The 25,134-nt window shown below is 38.9% G+C and overlaps 3 protein-coding genes across 5 annotated transcripts; 1 reads left to right on the top strand and 2 right to left on the bottom strand.

The window, feature by feature from the left end:
- The first annotated feature begins 599 nt into the window (after positions 1 to 599).
- dtymk (deoxythymidylate kinase (thymidylate kinase)) lies at positions 600 to 3,006 on the top strand. Its single transcript, XM_062424136.1, has 5 exons — positions 600 to 839; positions 983 to 1,091; positions 2,102 to 2,192; positions 2,284 to 2,481; positions 2,572 to 3,006. The coding sequence occupies exons 1-5, from the start codon at positions 710 to 712 to the stop codon at positions 2,686 to 2,688; spliced, it is 645 nt and encodes a 214-aa protein (XP_062280120.1). The 5' UTR covers positions 600 to 709; the 3' UTR covers positions 2,689 to 3,006.
- On the bottom strand, positions 2,913 to 12,308 carry atg4b (autophagy related 4B, cysteine peptidase). 3 transcript variants are annotated; one of them, XM_062424135.1, is made up of 13 exons: positions 12,269 to 12,308; positions 8,256 to 8,357; positions 8,087 to 8,158; positions 7,880 to 7,978; positions 7,599 to 7,700; positions 7,416 to 7,488; positions 6,337 to 6,416; positions 5,823 to 6,019; positions 4,351 to 4,429; positions 4,090 to 4,235; positions 3,898 to 3,954; positions 3,710 to 3,802; positions 2,913 to 3,622 (listed from the first exon to the last, which is right to left on the bottom strand). In XM_062424135.1, the coding sequence occupies exons 1-13, from the start codon at positions 12,276 to 12,278 to the stop codon at positions 3,536 to 3,538; spliced, it is 1,197 nt and encodes a 398-aa protein (XP_062280119.1). In that variant the 5' UTR covers positions 12,279 to 12,308; the 3' UTR covers positions 2,913 to 3,535. The 3 variants fall into 3 exon arrangements, with proteins under 3 accessions (XP_062280119.1, XP_062280117.1, XP_062280118.1); XM_062424133.1 differs by lacking the exon at positions 12,269 to 12,308 and adding an exon at positions 10,357 to 10,641; XM_062424134.1 differs by lacking the exon at positions 12,269 to 12,308 and adding an exon at positions 10,357 to 10,640 and having other exon boundaries at positions 2,913 to 3,609; positions 3,709 to 3,802.
- Positions 12,309 to 14,540: 2,232 nt separating this feature from the next.
- boka (BCL2 family apoptosis regulator BOK a) lies at positions 14,541 to 24,115 on the bottom strand. Its single transcript, XM_062424094.1, has 5 exons — positions 24,010 to 24,115; positions 23,424 to 23,759; positions 21,286 to 21,414; positions 18,366 to 18,529; positions 14,541 to 16,166 (listed from the first exon to the last, which is right to left on the bottom strand). The coding sequence occupies exons 2-5, from the start codon at positions 23,635 to 23,637 to the stop codon at positions 16,041 to 16,043; spliced, it is 633 nt and encodes a 210-aa protein (XP_062280078.1). The 5' UTR covers positions 23,638 to 23,759; positions 24,010 to 24,115; the 3' UTR covers positions 14,541 to 16,040.
- Positions 24,116 to 25,134: the final 1,019 nt, after the last annotated feature.

The following is a 25,134-nucleotide window of genomic DNA, read 5'->3' as shown; positions in this document are numbered from 1 at the left end:
AGGAAAATTAAGAAATTGTAATTATTTAATCGTGGTATTAAAATATGTACTGAAAAGAAATTAAAAAGCTTAAAATATACTGTATTCTGTATATGTAAAATGTGGGATTATTTCCCCTCTTTAACCATTCATCACGACAAGTGTGTTAAACTGTTCAAAAAGAGCATTAAAGGAGTAAAATGAATACATATGATAAAATAATAAAAACTATATAATTAAGTGTTTTCAGAAATACATTTATAATATGTAATTGTGTATAAGCTCCTTTTGTTTTTATATCAAAAGTGAGTTTATGAAATAGAAGTAATGAATTGAATGAAATAAATTAATATATAATATGATGTAGGCCTATAGATGTAAACGTTTTACATTCAATGAGCGTGATTTTTCCCATCCACATTCTGAGAAGACCCGCCCCACTCCTCCTTTCATTGCCTCTGACCGTGATATTTTTACTCCAAGTAAGCCAATCATCGCACTCCCCATGTCTAAACCTTACCAACGAAATCAACGAGTGCTAGCCAATCAGAGGCAGAGTAGGGCCGGACAGACCGGACATCCGCATTCGTACATCCGTGTTGACAGTATTATTAGTAAATGGCGCGCAAACGGTGACAAGGACAACTCTTTTTTTCACTTTCAAATTTACAGGGAAAACTCTGCTCCTTTTTACCCTACTGTAAACTATTTAACAAAGCAGCAGTCTGTAATGGCGTGTAAAAGAGGAGCTCTTATCGTGCTGGAGGGAGTGGACAGAGCCGGGAAAACTACGCAGTGTAATAAACTGGTCCAGACGCTGCAGCAGAGTGGACAGCCGGTGGAGATGATGAGGTTTCCCGGTGAGGCCTGGCTTTTGTTGTCCACTCTAATGTAGTTAACTTAGCCGTGGTTTGGATGTCAGTTTCAGCCTCCGTGCTTTTGTGTTGTGTAAAGAAGGTTTTCCTTTAAAATGTAGCGTTAACTGTCTGTGTTGTGATCCCAGACAGGAGCACGACCATCGGGCAGCTGATCAGCTCCTACCTGGAGAAGAAGAGCGACCTGGAGGATCACACCGTTCACCTGCTGTTCTCTGCAAACCGCTGGGAACTGGTGTAAGACCCTCACTCAGTTTATACCTTATGGTGTTTCACTTCAGTACAGTAAAAGTACCAACGATACACTGTGACAAGACAACATTTAGAGTCTGACATTCAGCAATGCATTTAAGTTGTATTAAGAATGACACTATGACAGTACTTTAAAGAGCCAGTCATCTATTTGCATCTATTTGGTGTCTAGCCATTCAGAAAGTTTTTTTGTTTTTTTTTACCAGGTTATGAAACATCTGCCACGTCAGTACAGTGGAGGTACATGTAGTTTTGCTTTATGATGATCAAAGAAGTGAAAGTTTCAAACACTTAACTGCAACCTGTATATCCAGATAATCTACACATCTCACTGACACATCTTCATCATAAAGAAATAGTTCTCATGAGATCTGTTGGCAGTGAAATCGGCGCATTGTCCTGTCTAACTGGAATAGTGTACAGATCTTTTCATCATAAGCACATAACACGTACCTGCAGGCCTAATACTGCAACAGCTGAGGGATAAAATGTTTCTATAATTTTTTATAATAAAGGAACTGAACCTTTTGGTTGTAGATCATCCCAATGTAGATCTGGTTACTGCATATTTTGTTATGACTGTCAGATATTTAACAGAATCAATTCCAGTTACGTTTTAACAGTTTAATTAAATGGAGCAAAAGTGCAACAAAAAAAGAAGAAGCAAAAACAATGAATTGATTCTACTCATGTGTAACCAAAGCTTGATAGATATTATTCCTGTGCCATAGAACCCCATTGAAAAACAAAACTATATATACTGTCACTTCCACCTATAAGGAGAAACCGCCTGACAGCATTAACACGGGTGCTAATGGTCTTTTCTGGTCTTCTGATGGTATTTGCTGACAATAAAAACTATAGAATATCACTAGCTGTAACCTATTAAATGTACATAACCTAAGATAAATGTATTTGATGTCTTTTATCATTAGCCTTGACTGATGTGCCCTGGCCTGTATTTTATGCTGTGTAATAATTGTTCCAACCCACAGGCCTTTAATGAAGAAGAAGCTGGAGCAGGGCACCACTCTGGTTGTAGATCGGTACGCTTTCTCTGGAGCTGCTTTCACCAGCGCCAAGCCAGTGAGTCATTTTATCAGCCTTTCAAACCTTGCATATCATTTGTTTGTTTTAGAGGAGCGACACCTCAATTTATGTTCATCTCCTCCTCCAGGGTTTCTGCCTGGACTGGTGCAAGCAGCCTGACGTGGGACTGCCGAAGCCGGACCTCGTCATGTTTCTGCAGCTCAGCCCTGCCGAGGCCGCTCTCAGAGGTCAGTTTGGAGAAGAGAGATACGAGACCAGCGTCTTCCAGAAAGCGGTTCAACAGAAATTTGAACAGCTGATGAAGGATTCTTCGGTCAACTGGCAGGTGGGTGTGAAGCAAATCTGGATTGAAGGTTTATCCAAAGGCGTCGATTTAAATTTCCAACTATCTCACGATCTTAACTGTCTGTCGCAGGTCATCGACGCTTCTCAGAGTGTCGAGGACGTGCACGAGAACATTGCAAGCCATACCCATAACGCCATCAACAAAGCTCAGAACCTGCCACTCGGACAGCTCTGGACGCGGACTTAAACTATTCTATGTAGAACTACTTTGCATCTCAGCTAGTAACGTTTTGCCATTTTGCCATCATTATCCTCTCAAGTGTAGCTCTCTGACTCTTCTGCACATTACATTCATTATGTAGCTCCGGTTTTTTACTTTTTCAATGCTTTTAGAATGGAGGAGAAATAAATGACTTTGTTTTTAATTAATTCCACCTTCTCAAAATCGAAGACATATACGATTGTCAAATATCAGAGTTTGATTTTTATTTTTGCATCCTTTTACATGTCTATTCTTTCACTTGTCTACACATTGTGTCGAGTAAATAAATAATCTTCAAATGAACTAGTGTATATGTTTTAGACTTGGCAAGGATACTTTGCAATTAATACAACTCGTCTGACTAAATTTGGTTTCATTACAGGCTGTTACAGATTTCAGTTAGTGACAAACCGCATAAGCCATGGGCATCATGAACCATTATGTGTCTATACAACATAAAACTGTTATGGCAATTTTTTTTAAACTTATGGAGTCAGGGAAAGGCACCATATCACTTCAGAATAAACATTTAAAGTGTTAAGACTTGAAAATGGAAACACATGTATGTGAAGATGTGCATACAGAATTGATCCTGAGCTCCTGCTACGGCTTCCACCAGGCAGTCTCAATGTCGGATACAGAGAGCATTCAGAGAGGCTGTTGAGAAGGAACGCTGCGTGACACACGCTGAACTACACACCCATCGGAGCTGGACCGGCTCAAGAGTTCTCCAGAAATGTTCATCCCCTCAGGCTTCCCTTCTGATACAGAGAAGAGAGAGAGAAGCTTCCGCCCGCTGTCGAGAACAGTAAATCATTGTTCGTAATTTTCCTCACAAGGAAAGGATCTCAAACTCCTCGTCTTCCGAATCGAAGAACCGTTCCAACCTGTCCGAGTCGGAGAAATCTGCAAAGGGAGCGTTAGCGCGGAAAAACAACACAACGTTAAAATACATCAACAGATTTTGCTGGCGTGTAATCTGCTGAACGTGTGCTGTTTATTTACCAGGAGTAAGGTTAAGGGCGTCCACGCTGACCATGTGAGAAGGCTGACTGTCTACCAGTTCAAACATAGGCAAGCCCCCTCTGTTGCAGGAGAGCTAGAAGAGAAGAACTTCAATGTTACCATGTACAGATTCCTCTATACGTGAAAAGTAACGCTTTATTAAAAGGAGCAGTGTTCGCTGAGACGTACCCTTCTTATGCGCATACACCAGTCGTCAAACTCGTCCTCTGTTCTGCAGAAGAAACCCTGGCAGAGTCCAGAATACAATCAACTATGGAACATCTGAGTAGTGTCAACATTTTCAGCCTGCTCACATTCATATTTTTAACAATAAGCTTTAGTTTTGAGATGCAATACGCTCAGCATCTCTAGCATTCCTACCGCTGCGATGGATGGGTCCAGTTCACAGATGTGCATGCGGCAGGGCGGGTGCTGACAATGGTATGTCTCATCAGGGACCTGGCTGTCTTCATACGGCTCCACCGCGGGCTGCGTGGTGTGCGGGTCTAAGTAGATGAGCTCCTCCCCTGATGAGGAAAGACAGGACGCGTTCAAGATGAGGTTGTTCTCTTCGAGGGAGTGAAATCAATATGGTGAGCGTGATCCGGGCGTTTATTTCACAAACACAGAGACGAGACATACCGACATAACCAATGAAGTAATGGGCACTGTTGGGTTTTCCCCCAATAACACCCAGGGACTGAGGCAGCATGAAGCATTGCTGTGGAAAGAGACGAGAGGGTTTATCTCACCCCGGCTGCAGCTGAATGTGCCTCATAGCTCATTTAATAGCCAATTTACTACAACTTATACTTTATATTAGTGCTTTTGTGTAAGTTTAGCTCCATTTTATTTAGACATGTTTGCACTATGAACATATTAACATCAAAAATAACACCCAGGAGGTTGATGTAACACCAGGTAACATCATGGACTCTGGTTTCTGAACTTAATCATTTGGTGATATTTAGATTACCATGCATTACCCCAGGTTATTCTGTGTATATCTCACTCTTTATTTTGCATATTCTATGTTTCGAAATATTGCTCAAATTGTTAACAAACAGATAAAGCAATATCAGGACTGTTTCCTGTACGAAATAATATTTGGAGTCAACAAGGACACAGTGTTTGTCACATCTGCACGTCACCCAACATTATGTAATGACAGGTTTGTCTTTGCGCAAGTGACTGGCTCAAAAAGCATGCAGTGACTGTTGCAACGTCCTCATTACTGACCAAACATCATGGTGAACATCAGGGACTGGTTGTACCAGCTGTTTACTAGTTCTAACTAGTTAGCCTCGCAATAGATAACGTGATTACCAAGTGGAAATTTAAATTAAAACCGGTTGCACCACACAAACTAGTTCCTATGTAGAGATTAGCTGTTTCTACATTCACAACTAACTGCAACGTGTAACTGTTGGGTAAGCTAATGTTACTAAACTAACGTTAGCATGTTCATATATGAAACCATTTAGATTGAAGAGTAAGAAAAATTCTAATAAAGAAACACAATATATCATATATATGTTATTACTATATATGTATAACGTTAGACTAAATAGTGTCAGATAATTCAGCATAGTTTGATATTTTTCTCTCACTGTAAACTGCATGAATATTACTAGTTGTTTCTGCAGTACCAGTCAAAAGTTTGGTCATTCTCTTTAATGAGAAAATGTGTTGACGTTTGACTGGTAATAATATGGTATATTCACAAAGAATTGGAAGCAAAGTTTAATTTATATTTTAAACCATTATTTTTATTTTTGGAGGTTGTGTTACAGCTGGTGATGCTACAATGACTTCATTTACATAGCTGTAAATTATGTTTAACGGTGACACAGATGTTTCCTAACAACATTAAAAGATTCAGTTTTATTGGTGCATCCTGATTTGAAATTAGCTGGCTATGTTACTGCTGTGTGACGGTGCAGCTGATAAAGCACTCATTTTAAGTCTGACTCACCATCCAATGTGGTCATTACAGTTATTAAGAACTAGATTTCAACTGTGGTAGGTTACAGCTTTATAACTTATACTCTTTATGACTGGGTAATTATTGTATCAATATAATCACAATACGAGCATACATGATGAAGTCTCACCTTTAGGGTTTCGATGTAGGCCTCATTTATATCACTCAGGCCCAGCCTGAGGGGAATGAGCAGGACGAGAGGTTTCCACAAAGCCGTCTCTTCCTCAGACATGGCACACGCACCCTCCAGGCAGCCATTGAGCTCCCCCACTCCCTCTGACTCACCACAGGCCCCCGCAGCATCCAGCCAAGGCATACAAAGAAGCTCTGCAGTGAGAAAATAATCACAAAAAACACCATTGTCAAAACAAAACTTCACAGATGGAAATTCATGACACTGGCCAATCAGCTGCTTCCACTTGTATTTCAACAGAGACAACAATCAATATGATGGACGTTTTCCACTCAAACATCTTTCTGTTTTCATGTTGAACTATTTGCATGTGAAGTATCAAAAGACTGTCTTTGTTATTAGGAAACTCAAGTTTAACCAGAGTATTATTTAACCTGCTTTTGCCAATGATGATATGATAACAGTGTAAAAAAAAAACCAAACACTGAAGTTTCGACACGACTGCACTCACTGATCTCCTCGATGACAACGGTGTTGTCCATCGCCACGTGTACAACTAATCTGCTCCATGTGTCGAACACCGCCAGCTTCCTGAAAAGCAACACAGGACATCAAGACTAAAGCACGCTTATTTAGATTGTTTTTAAAACCTCCTCGGTCTTATCTTCTTTGTTCATTGTTTGACAGCAGGACGTTGATACGTGGAGGAAACTGAGACGAGGCAGTAAAATATGATGCAATACAAGCAACTAAATGCCTCTCAGTGTGTGTGTGTGTGTGTCTCAATCACGCTGACTGGATGGAGTTTTACTGAGCAGACACTTGTTTATGTGGGAATGTCAACACAAGCAAAGTGCTGTTCTGCCTCCACTGACCGCCTGTCTTGTTTTTTTACATTCAGTGAAACATTGCTGTTCAGGCTGATGAGCTTTTAGAGTTTACACATGTGTCAGGCTCCAGTGTTCGTTTTGTGTACTTTTATAAAGCCTGTCAGACAGACTGAAGCCTAGACGTCGAAATGTACGTCTGCAGATGTGTAAGAGCCTTGAAAAATTGAAACCACACAGATTCACAGACATGGCAACAACTTGATAAGTGATTAAAAAGTAAATTGTAGAATGTTTGGCCACTGGTGGTGCTGTAGAGCAATGTTTTCACAGATGGGTCCCCATTTTGTTTGTGTTGTGCACATGATTGCACAAGCTAGTAAACATGAAATATGTTCAAAAAAAAAAGGGATTTGCACATTTTCAGTGAAAGGAAATGTATTCAACTCATTTGTTAGACCTCAAGGAGACACACACACAGTTCTGGTGAGAAATACTGAATGTCAAGTTTTTCTTTAAGTTAAGAAAGTCCACCCTTCTCAAATGAGTGGATCAGCTGTTTATCTCAGTTTTATATAACTGTACAATACATATATGTCAGGTTTCCAACTGTACTTTGGTCAAACCAAGGCCCGGGAAGCTTGTGACGGCATTTTTCACAATATTTTACATTGAAGATATTCCATAATATAAATAATCATTATCTGCAGGTCTTAACTCTATCTTGACACATTGAAACTCTCAGCATCTTTACAGTACTTACTTTAGAACCTGGGCGACTGTGTTTGGTCCATACCACTGGCCTATAGGCTTCCCCTCTCCAACTCCCATTTGAGCTGCAGAATTAAAGCACAAAACAAGAAAGAATCAGTTTTATGCAAACTCTTTCTGGACTGTCTGAGTGAGCCCTCGATATAATTGGAAATGTTCGACTGTCACTACTCACCAATTTGATGGATGGAATAATAGCTGTCTTTTTTGTCAATGAAGGCGTTGAGAATACTGATGTACTCTTCTCTTTGTTTCTGGCCTCTGGCCCATCTCCAGTCTGAGAACAAAAAGACAGTTGTCGAGCCGGTTTAAATCGAGCTCTGTTTGGTGTGGTCTAGTCGCTGCTGGACGAGAGCTGTAAGTGCCACACAGTGATTCAATCTGGTTTCATCTACAGCGGGGTCCAAAAAGTGTGACACCACTTGACTTCTGGACCCCCGCTTATATCTTTCTTACCTCTTCCTAAATGTCGACACATCAAGGCCTCGCCCAGGATCATCTGGCCACAACGCAACATACACCCCCATCCTGTATCTGATGTTGGTCCTGTTCCCCCTGTAACACAGTCATGAATCAAGCGTGATGTCCCTTTTTATTATTAAATGTGAAAACCCAAATAACTCAAATCTCCACACTTTTTAAATCTCTTTTGTTTTAACTTACCGATCGGAGGGAAGTTTTTTCTGTACGTGAACCACAGTCGTGAGGTGACATCTGATAAAATCTCATCTTTCTCTACATGAAAAGCAGAAATCAGCATATTATAATACATCCACAGAGATAAGGGCACACCCGCCAACTCAGTCATGAATTTTCCTCTCCACGGTCCTACCTGTGAGTGCATTGTATTCTTTTCCTAAGATCCACACAGGGTCTGAGGTCTCAGGAAAATCTTCAAATTCTCCGAAGCGAAGTGTGTCGTACGTCAAGGTAGCTGCAGAACGAGATGTGAAAGAACTGTGAGACTGTGGGACGTTACACAAAGAGAAATAGCTGGTGTTTTTTTTTATGTGGTTGACCACTTGTCGCATATGATGACAGTGTAGATTTTTGACATGGGGTAAAGATGGAGTGTCCCAGACGGGGCCACAGAACAAGAGAACCAGCAGACATGTCCTTGAACAAGACACTGAATCCAAATTACCTCCAGGAAGGTTGTTCTACATGTAAACCTATCTGAGTATCTAGCATTTTAAATGTTTTTTTTCTTTAAATTAACATGGGCCTCCTTGTGGGATAAATAAAGTATCATTTTTCAACTTCCTGTAAAATGCAAAGGTAGGAAAAACTTGTATTTAAAGTGCCCCTCTACTGATTTAGTATTGTGCTTCCATAAATCTGAGGGACTCGTGAGAGGCAGATTAAAAAAAGAACGGGTGAAATTGGAGCAGCAGAGGACGAGATAACCTGACTTTTATTCCCTGGTGCCGGACACGCTTCAAAAATACAGGATCCTACATTTCCCATCATGCAACTTGATAGTATTATTTGCTTGTTGCTACACGTTCGTGGACATAAAACATCTTTATATTTAACCTATTGATGCTTCATGATGTATAAACTGAACTTTATGTGTAAAATATGTGGAGTGCTCCTTTAATAACACAAATATGACAACATGTAGAACAAACGTGTGATATTAATTGGTGATAAATTTTAATCATGTGGGCTGAGCATCCGATTTCATTTGAATCTCTTCTTTAAAAATACTTTTATCAGTCTTTTTTCAGATTTTACTTGAGTTTTAATGTTTTTGAACTGTCTTTTATTTCTTTAAATGTTTTCTTTTTCTTGGTTTTTGCTACACTGAGTTAATTTTATACACTAAGTTGTTTTTCTGTTTTTAAAATCCTTATAATTTTATGACTTGTCTGTTTTATTGTTGCTGCCTTTGTGAAGCACTTCTGGATTTTAAAGAAGTATAACAAGATTCTCATTATTATTATTAAATGAGTACATCAATAATGCAGTAAGTAGGTGCTGTTAAAAAGTGTGATGACGGTATAATGAAATCACAGCAACAACTAGCCTCTACAGTTGGAATGAAGTGACTCAAAGCCAGAAGGAAAACCATTTAAGGGCTCAGATCCTCTTAAGAAAGCGAGAAACATTTTTTTGGCCGGCTGGTGCATTTAATAATACACTGGTATGTATAAACATACATTTCATTTAAAATATGATACAAAGCTTTAAAAAGGTTTTCCAACACACACCGTCATCCATATTAATAACTACTGACAAAAGCTAGGCTTGGCAGCTTACCAACTTGTCTGATTATCAGTTTGTTACTTTGGACGCAGACAGATGAACAATAAAGATATATTGACAGTTGGAAGAGACGGACATGTAATAGGAAGTCTGCTTGTTTTCTCTGAGAGTTATTACCTACTAAATGCGTCTTGCCGAATACTACATGTAATACTACATGATGGCTTATAGTGTTCCCCATGCTTTCAGTGCAACTTTAAAGTCCTGTATAGTTATTTCCACTTTATGTGAATTTTCACTTCTACCGTTCAAAGGGAAATGTTGCTATTTCTATACACTACATTTGTTTGACTTTTGTAGCTGTAAACATAGACATTATATGAGAATCAAATGATTATGTATTGTTGTGAGTAGTTAAAGTTAGCTTCAAATAGACTAGCTGATCAACTGAAATATTGCAATATTTATAAGATTTAAGACAGCACTGATGTTCTTTCCTAGCCTGGCTAACACCAGACCGCGTCTCAATCTCATGGGAGATTGAGGTAGGGTCTGGCGAGGAGCCTACCTCGTATTTCTGTACGCTATTGGACAATCTTACAGCCAATCATATCAACGATACACGATGACGTATTCAGACCCTGAAGGGAGCAGTGCGAACACATCCTTTTTATGAAGGACATCATGTAGCGCAAGTTTTTGTTCTATTTTCAAAGTTAACTTGCCTTCAGATTTATTTAGCACACAATCTATTGCTGCTTCAAACGGTTGCTGCACCTCCGTGGCCGCCATGCCGGATGTAAACAGAGTCGCTCTGCGGTCGTCATCTTCTTGAGCCCGCGTCCCCGTTCTGTGATTGGTTCCCTATCTCAGGCGAAGATTTTGTCTTGGTGGCCATGCTAACTTTCTGAGCGAAGTAGAATCTCACTCGAATGAGAGCATGGGTATACCCAGGCTAGTTCTTTCCATCCAGAGTATCCCAAATCAATGCAGCTTTAAATATTACCAGAAAGAAAAAAGTGATGTACATGTCATCATAAATTCATAAAATCTGTCTTAAATATATTAAGAAATGTAGAATATTTTAATAATAAAGTGTCTGATATGGTTTTCCCACAAAAAAAGTTCAATTATCTTAATATGCAAATGTGTTTAAAAAAATGTCTGTTGCTTCACTGTTAAGTCAATAATCAGTGTTTGAGCACTGGAGGCTTCCAGTTTCCACATCACACCAGGATTATTAAAGTTAACAAAAACTAAGACTAAAACTAGCAAATAAAAAATTATTTCATTAACTGAAATAAAAATAAAACCGAAAACTATAATGAGCAATGTGAAAAAAAACTAAACCATTTAAAGTTCTGCTTTTGACTTAGCTCCAGGTGATTATTAATGAGTTCTGCTGCAGGTTGAGCATTGTTAATGGTTAAAGAACGCAATAATAAAATGGCTTTGCACAATATGGTACCTTTAATAAACAATGACTCGGTAAACCATATTTGGTGTCATGCATTCTTTCATCCTTTTCACTTTCTACAAATCAGGGTTAGAAAAACTAAAACTAAACTAAAACAATTCCTCAAAATAAAAATAAAACTACTTAATCACACGTTAAACTAACTAAAACTAAACTGAAATAAAGAAACAAACTGAAAAAATAAATAAAAATAAAGCAAATGAAAGTTTTAAAACTATCATAACCCTGCTAACTTGTGTAAGTGGCATACTGGACCAGGAAAACTACTTGTGATGTCACAAATCCTTCTCGTAGGCCCCGCCCCTTAAAATCAGATTTTTTTTTTCATGAGTTCAAAGAAACTTTCCACTTTCAGCAGATAAATATGAAAACAGCCTTTCAGTGTTCAACTCTACACATACTTCATTGTGCACAGTGAAGCTCAAACATTTCACTGGAGGAACAAGAAGTGACACATATTTTTGAGAGGGGGGGACTTTAACCCCACGTAAAAGATTAAATCTACGTCACAAGCTAAAGTGTCTAAAAAGGAAACCATGCAGACCCTAGACTCGTTTAAAAGGCCTTAAACATTTTTATTAATGAAGTTTTTTTTTATCCTAACAGTTATTATTTTTTTTATGTATTGTGTTGTATGTTTTTAAGGTTGTAGTACTTTGAGTTTCACTACGCATTAAAAGTGCGTTACGGATGTAGTGTATTATTATTGGTAGTAGTAGTGATGGTGACAGTGCATCGTCTGAGCTCTCGTTTTGGGCGTAACGTAACGGCCGCATAAACAAGTCAAACCAAGGACAGAAGACAGCTTATTACGCATAAAACATGACAGGAACACATGACATTAACACAGAAGGCGTTTGGCCACCCTACAGGGAGTTATGCAGCTGTACAGCGAGCTGTCACAGCGGGAGAACCCCAGCTTTTAACAACAGCAGGCTAGCGTTACTTAGCAGTTAGCTTTAGTCATCACTTTAGCAGGCTAACGTCACCGAAAGCTACAAAGCAACACGGGTCTGTGCTGGATTGGCAGCCGTTTGTTGGCAATCCTTCCGTGGCAGAGTGGAGGAGTTGTTGCCAGCTGTGAACTAACAATATTGTTGATATTTTGTCGCTAGGCTAAGCGAGAGAAAGGACTATTTTGCTCTAAAAATCTAGCTTACCTGCATCCATCCCGACGGTCTTCACCCTATCTTGTTTGTTGTTCTCTGCACTCTGCCCCGTTGGACCAATGGGAAGAGAGAGAGGCGGGACATGTTTCACCACATCCAATAATACGTGGAAGGGGGTGGTTAGTTTTTGTCCTAACCAATCAGCAGTGGCTGACGCATCCGTCCCGTTGAAAACAGATGACGGTGCGTTCACGTTACACATAACTCTTGTTCTTTTCTACATCAGCTGGCCAAACATCAGTAAATTTATATTTTTATTGTGAAATAACAATTTGGCCCCGTTTAAATGGTTACATCTATAAAGCCACACATTTTACTCACCGTTTTTAACCTTAAGAACATGATTATTACTTTGATTGTTTCAATGGGGAAAATAAACACAAAATCAGCATTTTATGCTTCCCATTGCTCCCAAGAATATTTTTTTCAGTTTTATTGCCTACTGTTCATTTTTTTCTATCTCTTTATCATTATTATTATTATTATTATTATTACCCTTTATCCCCGTTACCATGTTCACTGTATTAACAGTGGAGTCATAACCTTTATGTTATCTTTATTTTATTATGATGGCTTATTGTTTCCTGTTACTGTATTAATGTCACATATATTGTAAGTGATGCTTTCTATAATAAAGGGGATGGGGAAAAAGACAAAAGCGTTGCATTCACGTACATAACTCATGTTCCCACTTGTTCACTCTTGAAGTAACAATGACATTTAAATTATTACCTTTTCAAAGCCACAATGTTACACTTTGATGATGACCTCACAGAATTCCCAGCATCCACAACACCGTGAACCTGAGCAGAGGTGTTTTATCAGCTAGTATAAGTGAAAACTGTGCATATATATTTAATTCAAGATTCACCTTCTTAAAAACAGATTCTACAAAATAAATGGAGCACAAGATTGTAAAAAGGACATAAGACACCAGAGGAAGTGTAAAGAAAAAGGCTCTGAGATGCAGCTTAAAGCACTTCAGCTTTGCTGTGGCTAAGTAATTCACAAATAGCTGTTTAATTGCTTACATTTAGTCTGTAATATTCAGTTGTAAAGTGAAATGAAAGATATCTCCTCATTGTGGTGTGAGGTTTTCTCTTCCCCAAGCATGCACTTATGGCAACACTAATTTGCCCACAAGCTCAAATACCCTTAATTGAATCAGTAGAATCGTGCAGTTGGCGTTTCCTTTTGACATGTTTTTACAGTTAACATATCATTAAAGTCAGACTGGTGGTTAAATCTGCCAGTCTGTGTCTGGTGATTCTTATTTGACTATTAGGATGTAACAAATAACCATCAGTGCCTGTAAATCCAATCAATCACACAAACACACAAATCTCTTAGTGTTGCGGCCATAGACCAGCAATGTTTTAGCCCCACACGACTGCCTTACAAGAGGTTTTGACAAAGAAACATTACTGTTGAAAGGTTTTGGGGCTGTAAATTGGATGAAAGCAGCGAGGAGAAACACAAAAAATGTACCACATTAAGCTAAAAGCTTATCCCTGAATTAGTGGGTTGGGCTTTCTGAAATATTTATCAAATCATGAATCATCTCATGCATTATGCAAAGATGATTTACAATATTTTTATCATCTAGATACAAAATACAGTATATTTAAATATAATATATTATTGAATATTGAAAATCACTGCTGGAACCTCACATTTCTTATACCACAACATCACCTTAAATTTAGTGCAGTGATTCATTCAGCAGCACATATTTGTTAAGTGTTCACAAAACAAGCTCACCAACACATATACTAGATGTGAAAATGTTGAGAATGAATGTAAAACCAGATTTAAATTGTATGCCAAGTGAACTAAAATAGTTGACATTTATATAGTATCTAACAAAATGACCAAACAAACAGCTTCAGATGATAATAAAATGTTATATAAATACTTTTTAGATGCTTTATTCAGAGAGAAAACTAGACATAACTGTCTTTTTTTGACATTTGTTGATGTTTGATTTAACTGAAATTAAAACTGGACACTTTATACACCAATTTGTGGTTTAGTGTCCACAAAACATCTGTTACAGCAGTTTAGGACTGAGCACAAAAAGTAGTGGTAAAAGTACAAAACCATAAATCATATCCTCTCTTCTCAGAATACAACCACCTCATATTAACAGTGTCCACATATGTATTACAAGACATACAATCACTAAGTCAGTTCAGTCTGGATTTTAAGACATGTCCCATTATGATACCACAGTCAAGTCAAATTAGGTATCATATAGGGTTTAAAAGCTCTTGAATTCATCATTCATAAGAAATACCACTGGAACACTTACCTTCTTGAGAAATGCTGCAGAGCAAAATCAGTTTATTAAAAACATATTAACATTTACAAGTGCACACTTGATATATTATTATAAGAACCATTTATTGAAGACTTATTAACATATATTGTAGATGACTTTTTAAATTTGCATATTTCTAGCACTCCTAGTGCTACATGCCATATAAAAGTGAAATTATTCATAGAATAAATTCTACTTATAGACTGAAATGCTATCAAAGTGCTCAAACTCAGAGAAAAGATACAATTACTTGCATTACTGCTATTACATTACAGCAATATAATACACTGCCTTACAGTGAACAATGAATACACAGAGTTAAAGTTGCATTAAGTGTATAGTGCTTTCTGAAATTCATATGTGTAGTACTTGTAGGTTTAATTCAACAAACAGACTCATTAGAATCTTACAGTTTTTAAACTTTTAATATTAATTATGGTGGGGAGGGTCTTGTTTTTTTAAAGTTAGAAATCTATGAGACTTATTAGGGACTGTATGAAAAGTATCAGACTGAGAAAGGAGGATGGATCTAAAATGCAAAACCCTCCCTAGCATCATTAATATTTCCTTTTAAACCTTCCCCATGACTGAAGAAAACCCCACTCCCCCTGATATCTTGAAATAATACGAGTGGAACTGGTTTAACCTTTAATTTAAGATTGGTTAAACTAACTAGTTTATCATATTTGAATAGCCACTAATATGTGGAATTAGCAGTTAACAGAACTGTGGCAAATATAACAAAATGGCAAATATTTCAGACACTATTTTGTAATAAAAATGCTGAATACTGAATTTACTACAGCCACTAAATGGTTAGTAACTAGTTGATTGAGATCGAGGAAATAAAGCTGAAGAGCTAAAATAAAAAAGACTAGCCTCCCTTTAGCAAAGAGAAAACAAATCATAAACCCCTTCCCTTTTCTTACGCCTTTCCACTAATAATTTTTGTACAGTCCCTTAGTAAGAAGAAACTATTTTGTATTCTGCATTTATCAAGCATGTACCATGTGAAAGGCTGAGATGCAAGAACAAGTCCCCTTGAACGATCTAAGGACTCGTGAACGTGAAAATAATGATTATTTTCAACCACTAGGGGCAGCCAAACCACTGCTAACCAAGCAGCAAAATGACACATTCTGCTGTATGTGGAAAACTACAAAATATATATTAAAGCTAAAAACATTTACAATGGGTGATTTTAAAAATTCACATCAAACGTGTGCCATAATATAACCATTAACAATAAATAGACAGTCTCGCAGAGGAAGCAGAAGGAGTTCCGTGCAGGGGGGGTGTTCAGCAAAGAAGGTTCAGTGCAAATGAGTGTAAACATAATCCAAAGTGGTGGATGCTCTTCTTTTTTTTTTCTTTCTTTTGTTTTTTGAAATGGTGCTGGTCAGTTCGCTCATAGCTCGTAATCCAGTGTGCGACTTTTGTCTTTCATTTCTCCCTGAGGAGATACAACACAATGGCTTTCAGGTAGTGTCCGAATGCGCAGGCGGAAGACACCAGCCAATGGGATCGGAAGCTGGGGTCAGTGTTCACCACGCATTTTGTTACATCCACCTGTGACGGGGACACAGTGACACAATGAGTCAAGCATGTGAAATCTGATTATGTAATAAACAACCAAAAAAAGTGTGTTGTTGTGACACGTGTTCTTGATTTGAAAATATTCCGAAAATCTGCTGTGTGGCAAGATATGAAGTTTGCCCGCAAATATGTTCTTTTCAAAGCCAAAACCCACACTGCAATCTCTGCAAAACTTACTTCAACACTCACAAAACTTGCACACACAATGAGACACTACAGAAAGTGCAGTGTAGTGTCAGCCCTGACACTGAACACTTCCCCCCTCTTCATGTCACAAACTGTTATTTAGGTTTCCTGTAGGACGTGCTGACATCTCTCGGTGCAGAAACACTACGGTTCGAATTTATACTGCAAGAGTGAAAAACAGGTCCCTCGTTTGTGCTCATGAGGTCAGTTATACAATGTGTTGCTCTTCGTTTTGTCACACTCCATTTCTCTTCAAAGCTAAACTGACTTGGGTGCAGCGTCTCCCCAGTCCACAGGCGAGCATTTGTTCACTTGTTATGCTCTTTCCAGCAGAGCAGAATACAGACAGAGGCATGACGCCAGGCCTTGTTCTCCTCTCCTGCTGGAGTTTCTCTTTATTATTTCTTCAATGATTGTATCAGACAGACTTTTTTTTCATTTGCAGGACTCTACAAAAGACACATCTTCTCTTCTGTCTGAAACTTTGTGGCTTTGGTTTATGTCGAGTGGTTAAAATTTATGAACCAAAAAGCTGTCAGTTAAATTAAAGCAATGTGTGCCAGCTGTTCTAGTTCTGTCCTTTCTTGTACATTTGGCTGTGGCATCAGCTGAACACATAAAAGCTGGATGAGGGTGTAAAAAGATGGTTTGAAGCTCTGCCTGTCAAACAAAGTAGATATACTTTCCTGAGGCCTCATGGTGGGGCTAATTAAACATATTGAGCTGCTGGCTTGGTCCACTAGCAGCTACTGAAATCCATCATAGAACATCATGTGTAAAGTTTCAGATCACCACTGAGATACATCAGCCTCCAGACTGACTAATATTTATCTGCAGAACAGAAACCAGAGGAGGAACACTCTCTTCATCATTATAAAATACTGAAATGTGTCCACTACAATGTGTTGGTACCTCATTTCATTTCATGGCTTGATTAACCTATCCCAACTGCTTGTGCAAAAAAAAATACCTGCTTAAGTGTCAAATTTTTTCACAAAATATAAAAGCAGTATCACGAAAGTAGTGAAATATTGTGATATTCCTATAAAATCGTTTCTATAGGAAATTACTTGGATTCTTCAGTGTATTTAAAAAAAACAAAAACGTTCTATTCTATCTTGATTTCAGGATCTTATTCAGTGTTGTACTTTTTCAATACAATCTCACATTTACCTTCAAAGCCTTCTGTGATTAATATCCAAAGACTAAACTTGGGATCTTTGGGAATAGAAAGATGGAACTCTTCTTTGAGGTCAATGAACACATCCTTCTTAAATTGGGACATGGCCAGAAGATGTGAGCGTGATTGCACCTTTTTTCCAGCATTTATCTAAGCTGCTTATCTGAAGTATCTTGTTATTACTTTCCATTTCCCTTTGAGTATTTGAATTAGTCAACCAATGTGCCTCCTTACATACGGCATGCTTACATAAGTACCCAAGTATCTTATGATATACAGTATCATCTATGCTCCAACATCATTAAAATATATTTGAAATATTGAAATACATCAGTATTCTATTTGATACTTTGTGTGTGACTACACACATTTTTCTTAGTTTTAATTCATCATGTGGTAATGTATGTTCTGTTGTAGTTTCTCAACTGTGAATTTATGATATTTTTTATTGTATCATATTACAGTGACTGTGCGTCTATGCGTCCTATCCAGACACTGTCAGATAACTGGGAAGAGTTGGTATGATATTCATAACACATCCTCCACCTTGACACATTTTGTGAGTGGAGTGCTAGTTCAAGCTCTATAATATGCATACGTATGTACTGTATATAGGGTATATGATATTTCTATAATATCCATGCTGTGACTTGTGATTTAACAGTGAGCATATCATATTCTATTTTGCTCTTTATTGTTGTATGTCATTTCTGATATCGATATAACTACGTCATTGGCAACACTCCAACACACCCAGCCACACAAAAAAAGTGATTTAGGTACAAATAAAAAAAAGTTTCCCTTACCCAGCCCCCTCTCCTTTTTAACCAGGAGGTCAGACTCTTGCGGACAAACTCCCCCATGCAGTCGACGATGGTATGGACCATCGCTGGGTGACCGTGACGCACACAGTCAACTGCCAGGGCTCCTGCCACGGCGTACAAAGACACCACCTTTCCCCATGTCACACCTGATGGGGGAGACAAAGAATGTAGAGCTATTAGAATAAAATAAATATACAGTCGTTCATGTCTTCTGTTTGATGTATGAATCAAGAAAATAGTTTTCAATCAATTTATTGGGCTCTATAAAGCAAAGTGAAGTAAGTGCTATTTTTGTGAAGCTGGAGCAGAAATGTCTCTGTCAGCAGCACTCTGTAAAGATGGATGAACACATTATAAAACCTCAGCAGCAGCCAGGAATTAGGCCCACATGCCTGTCTATCCCACAAAGAAGAAAATCCAGAGCCAAGGCTCGGCGGCGAGCAGGCAGCGAGATCAGTGAGCGGATCATTTTTCCAACTTCAGCTTGCATAAAGAGTGACTCTTTCTGCCGCCACGCCATTTACAGTCAAAGCTTTCGACTATTTTTGTAGTGTTTATACAGTATGTCCAACACATACAAACTGAGACTCAACTCCATCCATCCTCTGTAACTGTCATCTTATTCATTCCCAGGTTCTCTTAAATGGAGGACATGAATCTCTGTAATGGTGAAAGGTGGAATTTGCAGGATGGTACTCTACACTGTCACTTCTTGTAAAACAGCTGCCTGATTCTAGGTGAGTTCAGCAGGGATCCAAAAAACAAAAGGGGTAACTAAAATATAAAAGAAACAGATGTGAGTTAAGTAAAATCTTCAGGCAGTTTAAACCAAAGTCTAATTGGTTTTTCCACAGCTGATAGTTCATTGTGCTTAGAGAATCGCTGGGAAAGTCATTTGTGGACAAGTTAATGGATGATAAATCTTATAAAGAAAAAGTGATAATTTTCCTTATTATCTTGATGCATTTCTGCTTGGATAATATTACTTCCATTAACAGCCAGGCAAATTTACACTCTACAGTCGGTGTGTTACACACTGGCATGTACAGACTGTCTAAGGGCCAGAAGAGAAATGGATAAGGGCCACCATTTTTGTGGATCCATAAATTTTGGGGGCTTATGAGAGACAGATTTTCGAAAAAGATTAGTCAAAACTCATGCAACAGCAGTAGATGATATTCTTATGTTTGGAACCCAGTATTGGTCGCACTCTAAAAACAAAGCCTCTTACATCACATTTCCCATAATAGAACTCCGCTGGTAAAGTGGTGCATGCACAAATTTTCCACTACAAAACTGCAGTCTCCAAGCTTAAGCTTTGATAACTCTGATGTCATCATTGGGGCTATTTTGGACAACGCACCTCCAGAGCCACAGAAGATTATACTAATCTTTTCAAAGGCTGCCTATATCACATAAGCAGTAAACTGATCTTCTCTGAATCAGTGAAGTTCCCCTTTTAGTGTGGTCTAACATAGTGTCAAACCTCAGGTGCTAGCTTGGCTGATAATAGATATTAGATATTAGGAGTAGAAAAATCTTCATTTGACTCACACTTGAGTTAAAGGGATAAGTGATTTGATATTGTGCCATAAAGATGAGGGAATTGTGATTTTAAACGTGTAGTCATGGATTTTTTGGCCACTTGGGGGCAGCCAAAACAAGCTATAAACACGCTACTGATGTTATTGTCTTTGAAGTTGATATGGTGAACCTGTTAGCCAACAGTTGCTTATTCGACACAGAACAACAGCAACATTAGCTTTATTTGGAGATGTGTTAATGTGCCCCCAACAAATGTTAGTCCAATATTACTTATTTTGGGTGAAAATTGTCTGTGTTTCTACAAAGCGACAACTTAAACATTACAGTCATTTGAGCCATTGTTGGTTTAAAAATATAGATTAGAGCAGCTTTAAATAAATGTTTCAAGAAAGGGAAAATAGGCATCTCATCCTACATAGACTAACTTCGCTGTTACTGTTGCATGCAGGATGTGATGAGACTGTTTGGCTATAGTTTATCTGTGTCTGGTGGAAAGCTGCAGGACATTTGTGTCAGGCCTTCTACATGTTAGACAATTTTGTGGTCATAATCTACCGCTGATCATAACTTCCTCTTTAAAGAGTGGCAAGTCTAGGCAGAAATTTAAACTGTTATCACTGAGGGCTACATTTGTAAACTGCAAACTGAAACTAAAGCCTCAAAACTTGTTTTTCCAATCTAGAAGTACACGTAAACCTCTAAATAAACAACAGATTTGTAATCATCAGCATGAGAAAGTGATCATAGTAAGGCTGATACATGTTTTAAGTTAGGGAGTACCAGCTTAACCTGATTTTCTTCAGTTTGAAGTTGACTCTTAATTACTTTTGCAGCAGATTGCTTCATTATATTCCCTGAGGAAAAAGCCAGGAGAGGGTTCGTGACTGAACTCTCAGGGTGGGGTCTAAATCTGTCTGTAACAATCACCCACACCAGTACTTTAACCTAATATGGTCTGAATGTTTTCCCTACGCTTCCTTGCAGTGAGGGGATAATGACAGCAAGAAAAAGTGCTCTGTCTCTGGAGAATCCCGCTGTCTACCTACACAAGAGGTGTTTACATGAAAAAGGAGGCAGGAATCGGTTGATTTAACTTGAAGGCATTGACATTAATAAGAGTTGTAACATAAGTTCTCCAATATTTGAATATCTTCATTGTGTTAGCTCTAAAGTTCCTCCTTCCTGATGACAACTGAATAAAGAACTTCCCTAAAAGGACAAACATCTTCCTTTATTTTTGGGTCGTGCAGGTCAGAGATACCCCTGATACCAAAGCACAGATATTGGTTCCCATGAGCAGGCCTGCGCCCATGGGTTGATTAAAAGTACAATAACCAGATTTTAACAGGGACCGTACCTGTGGAGAAAATATCTGCAGCCACGGCCAGGAAAGCGTCTGACACCACACTCTCCGACGCCACTGTGATGTTGAGCTGTCGTGCCACATTGCGGTAGATGTTGGGGCGAAGGTACTCCAACTCGTCGCCTGGCCAAAATAAAGACGTGGAAAGACAAAAATCAGTCGAGAAAAAGTGAATATTGCATTCGTTGTTTGTAGGGTTAGGGTTAGGATCTGTAATCTTTGATAGAAGAAATAACACATTCTTTTTCTTACAAATGAAAAGCTAAATTCATGAGTAACGAAATGCACCGTTGTTCAATTTGGCTCACTCAGGAGTTTTGCTGCTTCAGCTTTACTTGTTCTGGTATGACTGGTAGCTTATGGTGGCTTATGTTGTCAAACTAGGTAAATAATACTGTTTGGGAGACATTACTGAGTCAGTTGGCCTCCAGACTCAATATGTTTAGGTCAAATATTAGCAGCTTTAGCATTTTAGCCTCTGATCTGACTTCTCTGACGTATAGACACGCAGGATTGGTGAGTATGTACAGTGATGACATTTTTCTAGATAATAACACTGAGTGGCTTTGAAAGTGTATATAAAACGCCACCAGAATTTTAAATCCATGAGGTGAATCTGTTTTTATAATCCCCTAAAACTTCATATCGAGTAAATGTGAAAAGGAACAAAGTCCAAATTGAATTGATTAAATCTCTTTAATATTCTTTCATATGATGCATTAGTGGTTTGCCAACTCTTTGGTAGGACCACAGTGTTTAATGTGATTTGAGAGTCCCCCTGCTGGAAAGTGCTCATTAGATCTGAGCCCCATTGTTTTTTATTGACACAGTGTCCTTTGCTGTTAGATCTCATTTTCCAGTGAATTACGTAACTAAACTAAAACCAAACTGGAGGTGTGGCGATAACCACAGTGGGAATGTGAACCCTCAGACCGGGACAGCCATCTGTAGTCAGCTTCCCATTACATTCTGGGCAAAAATCCAGGGAAGCAAATATGACTAAAATTAAACCTGGTTCCTTGTTTTTCAAGGGATTCCCTGAAACCACAAAAACATCTTCCAGTTAAAATGAAAGGTAATCCCAATGATACGTTTCTGACAGGCTGTTACCGGGATATGACTATGCCATGAGCCCAAACAGCTACCCCAACCCCCCTAACCCACAAACATAATTTTGAATAGACTTGAACTTGAACTTTTTTAAAAAAAACTATGATGTAATACTGCGTTCTTTATCGTCCCCTTTGGGAATTTTCTCTTGGACTCAGTGTCGCTGCATCTAACAAATGTCCTTCTACTTTTTACATACAGAATATGTAGACATGTGACACACTAAACCACATATTAGTATTCATTTGTACATATGAGTGCCAACACTTTAAAACAACACATTGCACAACCTAACAAAGTTCCATTGGATATTATGGCCTCTATGACTCATACTATGTCGTTACTGTTTAAGACGTTAATAGAAAGTGCAAATGAGTTTTTTAAATGACTTGGGAACTCTACATTGGCTGCCAGAGGATAAAAGCTCATACTCAGAGTGCAGGGCATGGGATGGATCAGCAGTTTTCTCTGAGCTCCTCTGAGCACACTCTGTTTGTTTATACTGTAGATTGAAGGGACCGTCCTCCTTATGACATTTATGACAGTCTGAACAAGACGGACACACCTACACTTTACCTGTACTGAAAGGCTACCATAACATGTCTGTATCCCATACCTGATTAGACTCTCCAAGACAGCCTGGTAGAAACAGTAAGGGTCTGGTCAACCCGTGAGCCTTCTCAAACAGTACAGTCTGGAGTATAGGCTGTCAACATGGGCTTGCCAGGTAAACATACTTAATAAATACATAAGAATGGTTCAACAGCATTTGTAGCCTATGTTCCAAAGTTTCTGTAAATGTTGATCTTTGTCCTGTTTACATTTTAAATTGGTTTATATACTCCTGTGTTTCTTTATTTTTCTTGTACAAATGAAGCACATCTATAAGAAATATTGTTTGGTGTCAGTCTTTTAAAGCACTCCTGTGTAACTTTACATGACTAACTCCAATCTGCACTGCAGGTGTCCAAATTCCTTCTGTGTTCTCAACCCTGCTTCAGTTTTTGGTTCCTAAAACTTACCCAGCCAGAGAAGCACAGACGAAACCTCCCCAAGCGTCCCACCTGATGCAGCCAGTCCGTGCTCAGGTTTAGACCAGCCTATCCCGGCACGGTTCAGTCTTGAGTGAATATAGTCCCTGCACAGTGCTTTAGCCTGGGACACCATCTCTTTATCGGTGGGTGAGCGGTCAAACACTTCGGCCGCGAACACAGAGGAGCGGCGCAGCATCTCCATGCCCGTCTCATCCACCGAGGACTGCGCTGCTCACCTCCCCGCCTCCAGCGCCTTCTCCCCGGGCACGGCGCGTCTCCCCTTCCCTCCCCTCCCAGCTGATAGAAAGACGTGTGGAGATGATCCTGTATAAAACACACACGAGGATTAGTTTGTGGACACGCTATGATAACCTGAGTAAATCTGTCTGATGCAAACGCAATCAAAGTCTGCTGAAGCTGCAGATTATATAAACAAAGCTGGAGAGACAGGGACGTTTAGACGAGGAAAAGTTGGATAAAGCACCAGAAAAGTGATTTAGGAAGCGATCAAATAACAGAAAGTGCGTTTACACTTTCTTATGATGAAAGTGAATACAATTAAATAACAACTTACCCACGAATCTTTACGATAATAGGCTAATAAAGCCAACCACCAATATGATCCTAAGCGGGCTGCATCCTGACCGTTCAATGAGCACAAAAGTGGTAGCTGAAGACCTGATCTGCTGCCACTCAACCCGTTAAAAATGCTCTCCACTTGACTGTCTGACAGGCTTTCCTTCTAAGGGCACTTATTGTGGAGTCCACGGGCGGAGATAAGCAGACCAACACAAGCCCCGCCCCCCCTGCCCTCATCACACACACACACAAGTTTGTCTTTATATCCTTGTGAGGACCGTCATTCCTTACCCCAACTTTAATCATCACAAGTAAATGCCTAAACGTAACCCTTACCCTAAACTGAACCTATTCCCAATTTTAAATTTCACATTAAAATTAATTCTTAACTTTTAAATTGCCCCATTTGAAGTTGTGAGGAACAGCAAAAGTGTCCTCACAACGCAGAAATGTCCTCACAATGCTGGTTGTCAACTGAGATTGAAAGACACACACACACAAACACAGAGAGAGAGAGAGAGAGAGAGAGAGAGAGAGAGAGAGAGAGAGAGAGAGAGAGAGAGAGAGAGAGAGAGAGAGAGAGAGAGAGAGAGACAGGACGTGACCCAGTGCCTAGACTGTAAATCAATAACTAGTTTTTATTGAAGGTGTGCCTGCATGACAAAATGACCACATCTCAACTCAAATCTGTCCTATTCTATTTCAATTCAATAAGAAACACACAGGAAGCTTGCTACTTTTTTTTTGTCCATCTCAGCTGTATGAGGTGGTGATAGAAATTTACAATACAGCTCACAGTGAAAGTACAGGATGTAGCAGACTGTATGAATGACTCCACCTTGAAATAATCAGGAGGCGAGACTGGATTAATAACTAGGCAAAGCGGAAGTCCTGTAGAAGCTTCCTGTGTTTAAGTCTAGTTTTATGTGTATTATTTCTGTTAGGATATGCTGATGTTGTGCATTTTTCCAAATATTTGATATTTCAGAATAAGAAACATTGCTTGCCTTGTATAGATGGGTATACACATTTCACCCTGGGGCCCCTGAGGCTTACATCATGGAGGAAAAATATAGACTTTTCAGAGTATAGAAGCCTCTAATTATTATGAAGCGGTTCA

This window comes from Scomber scombrus, chromosome 8 (assembly GCF_963691925.1).
Source record: "Scomber scombrus chromosome 8, fScoSco1.1, whole genome shotgun sequence".
Taxonomy (NCBI): Eukaryota; Metazoa; Chordata; class Actinopteri; order Scombriformes; family Scombridae; genus Scomber; species Scomber scombrus.
Note: the sequence above shows the minus strand (reverse complement) of the source record. Positions and strands in the feature narration are given on the sequence as shown.

What these genes read in the sequence shown, in the direction of transcription:
- dtymk (XM_062424136.1), top strand. Translation starts at nt 710, where the DNA reads ATGGCGTGTAAAAGAGGAGCTCTTATCGTGCTGGAGGGAGTGGACAGA. An exon ending in GGAGATGATGAGGTTTCCCG is followed by an intron (nt 840 to 982) that starts GTGAGGCCTGGC and finishes TTGTGATCCCAG; the next exon opens with ACAGGAGCACGACCATCGGG. An exon ending in ATTCTTCGGTCAACTGGCAG is followed by an intron (nt 2,482 to 2,571) that starts GTGGGTGTGAAG and finishes TGTCTGTCGCAG; the next exon opens with GTCATCGACGCTTCTCAGAG.
- boka (XM_062424094.1), bottom strand. Translation starts at nt 23,637, where the DNA reads ATGGAGATGCTGCGCCGCTCCTCTGTGTTCGCGGCCGAAGTGTTTGAC. An exon ending in TGCAGATATTTTCTCCACAG is followed by an intron (nt 18,530 to 21,285) that starts GTACGGTCCCTG and finishes CTCCCCCATCAG; the next exon opens with GTGTGACATGGGGAAAGGTG. An exon ending in TAAAAAGGAGAGGGGGCTGG is followed by an intron (nt 16,167 to 18,365) that starts GTAAGGGAAACT and finishes TCCCCGTCACAG; the next exon opens with GTGGATGTAACAAAATGCGT.
- atg4b (XM_062424133.1), bottom strand. Translation starts at nt 10,423, where the DNA reads ATGGCGGCCACGGAGGTGCAGCAACCGTTTGAAGCAGCAATAGATTGT. An exon ending in TTACTTCATTGGTTATGTCG is followed by an intron (nt 4,236 to 4,350) that starts GTATGTCTCGTC and finishes TTTCCTCATCAG; the next exon opens with GGGAGGAGCTCATCTACTTA. An exon ending in ACGCCCTTAACCTTACTCCT is followed by an intron (nt 3,623 to 3,709) that starts GGTAAATAAACA and finishes TTCCGCGCTAAC; the next exon opens with GCTCCCTTTGCAGATTTCTC.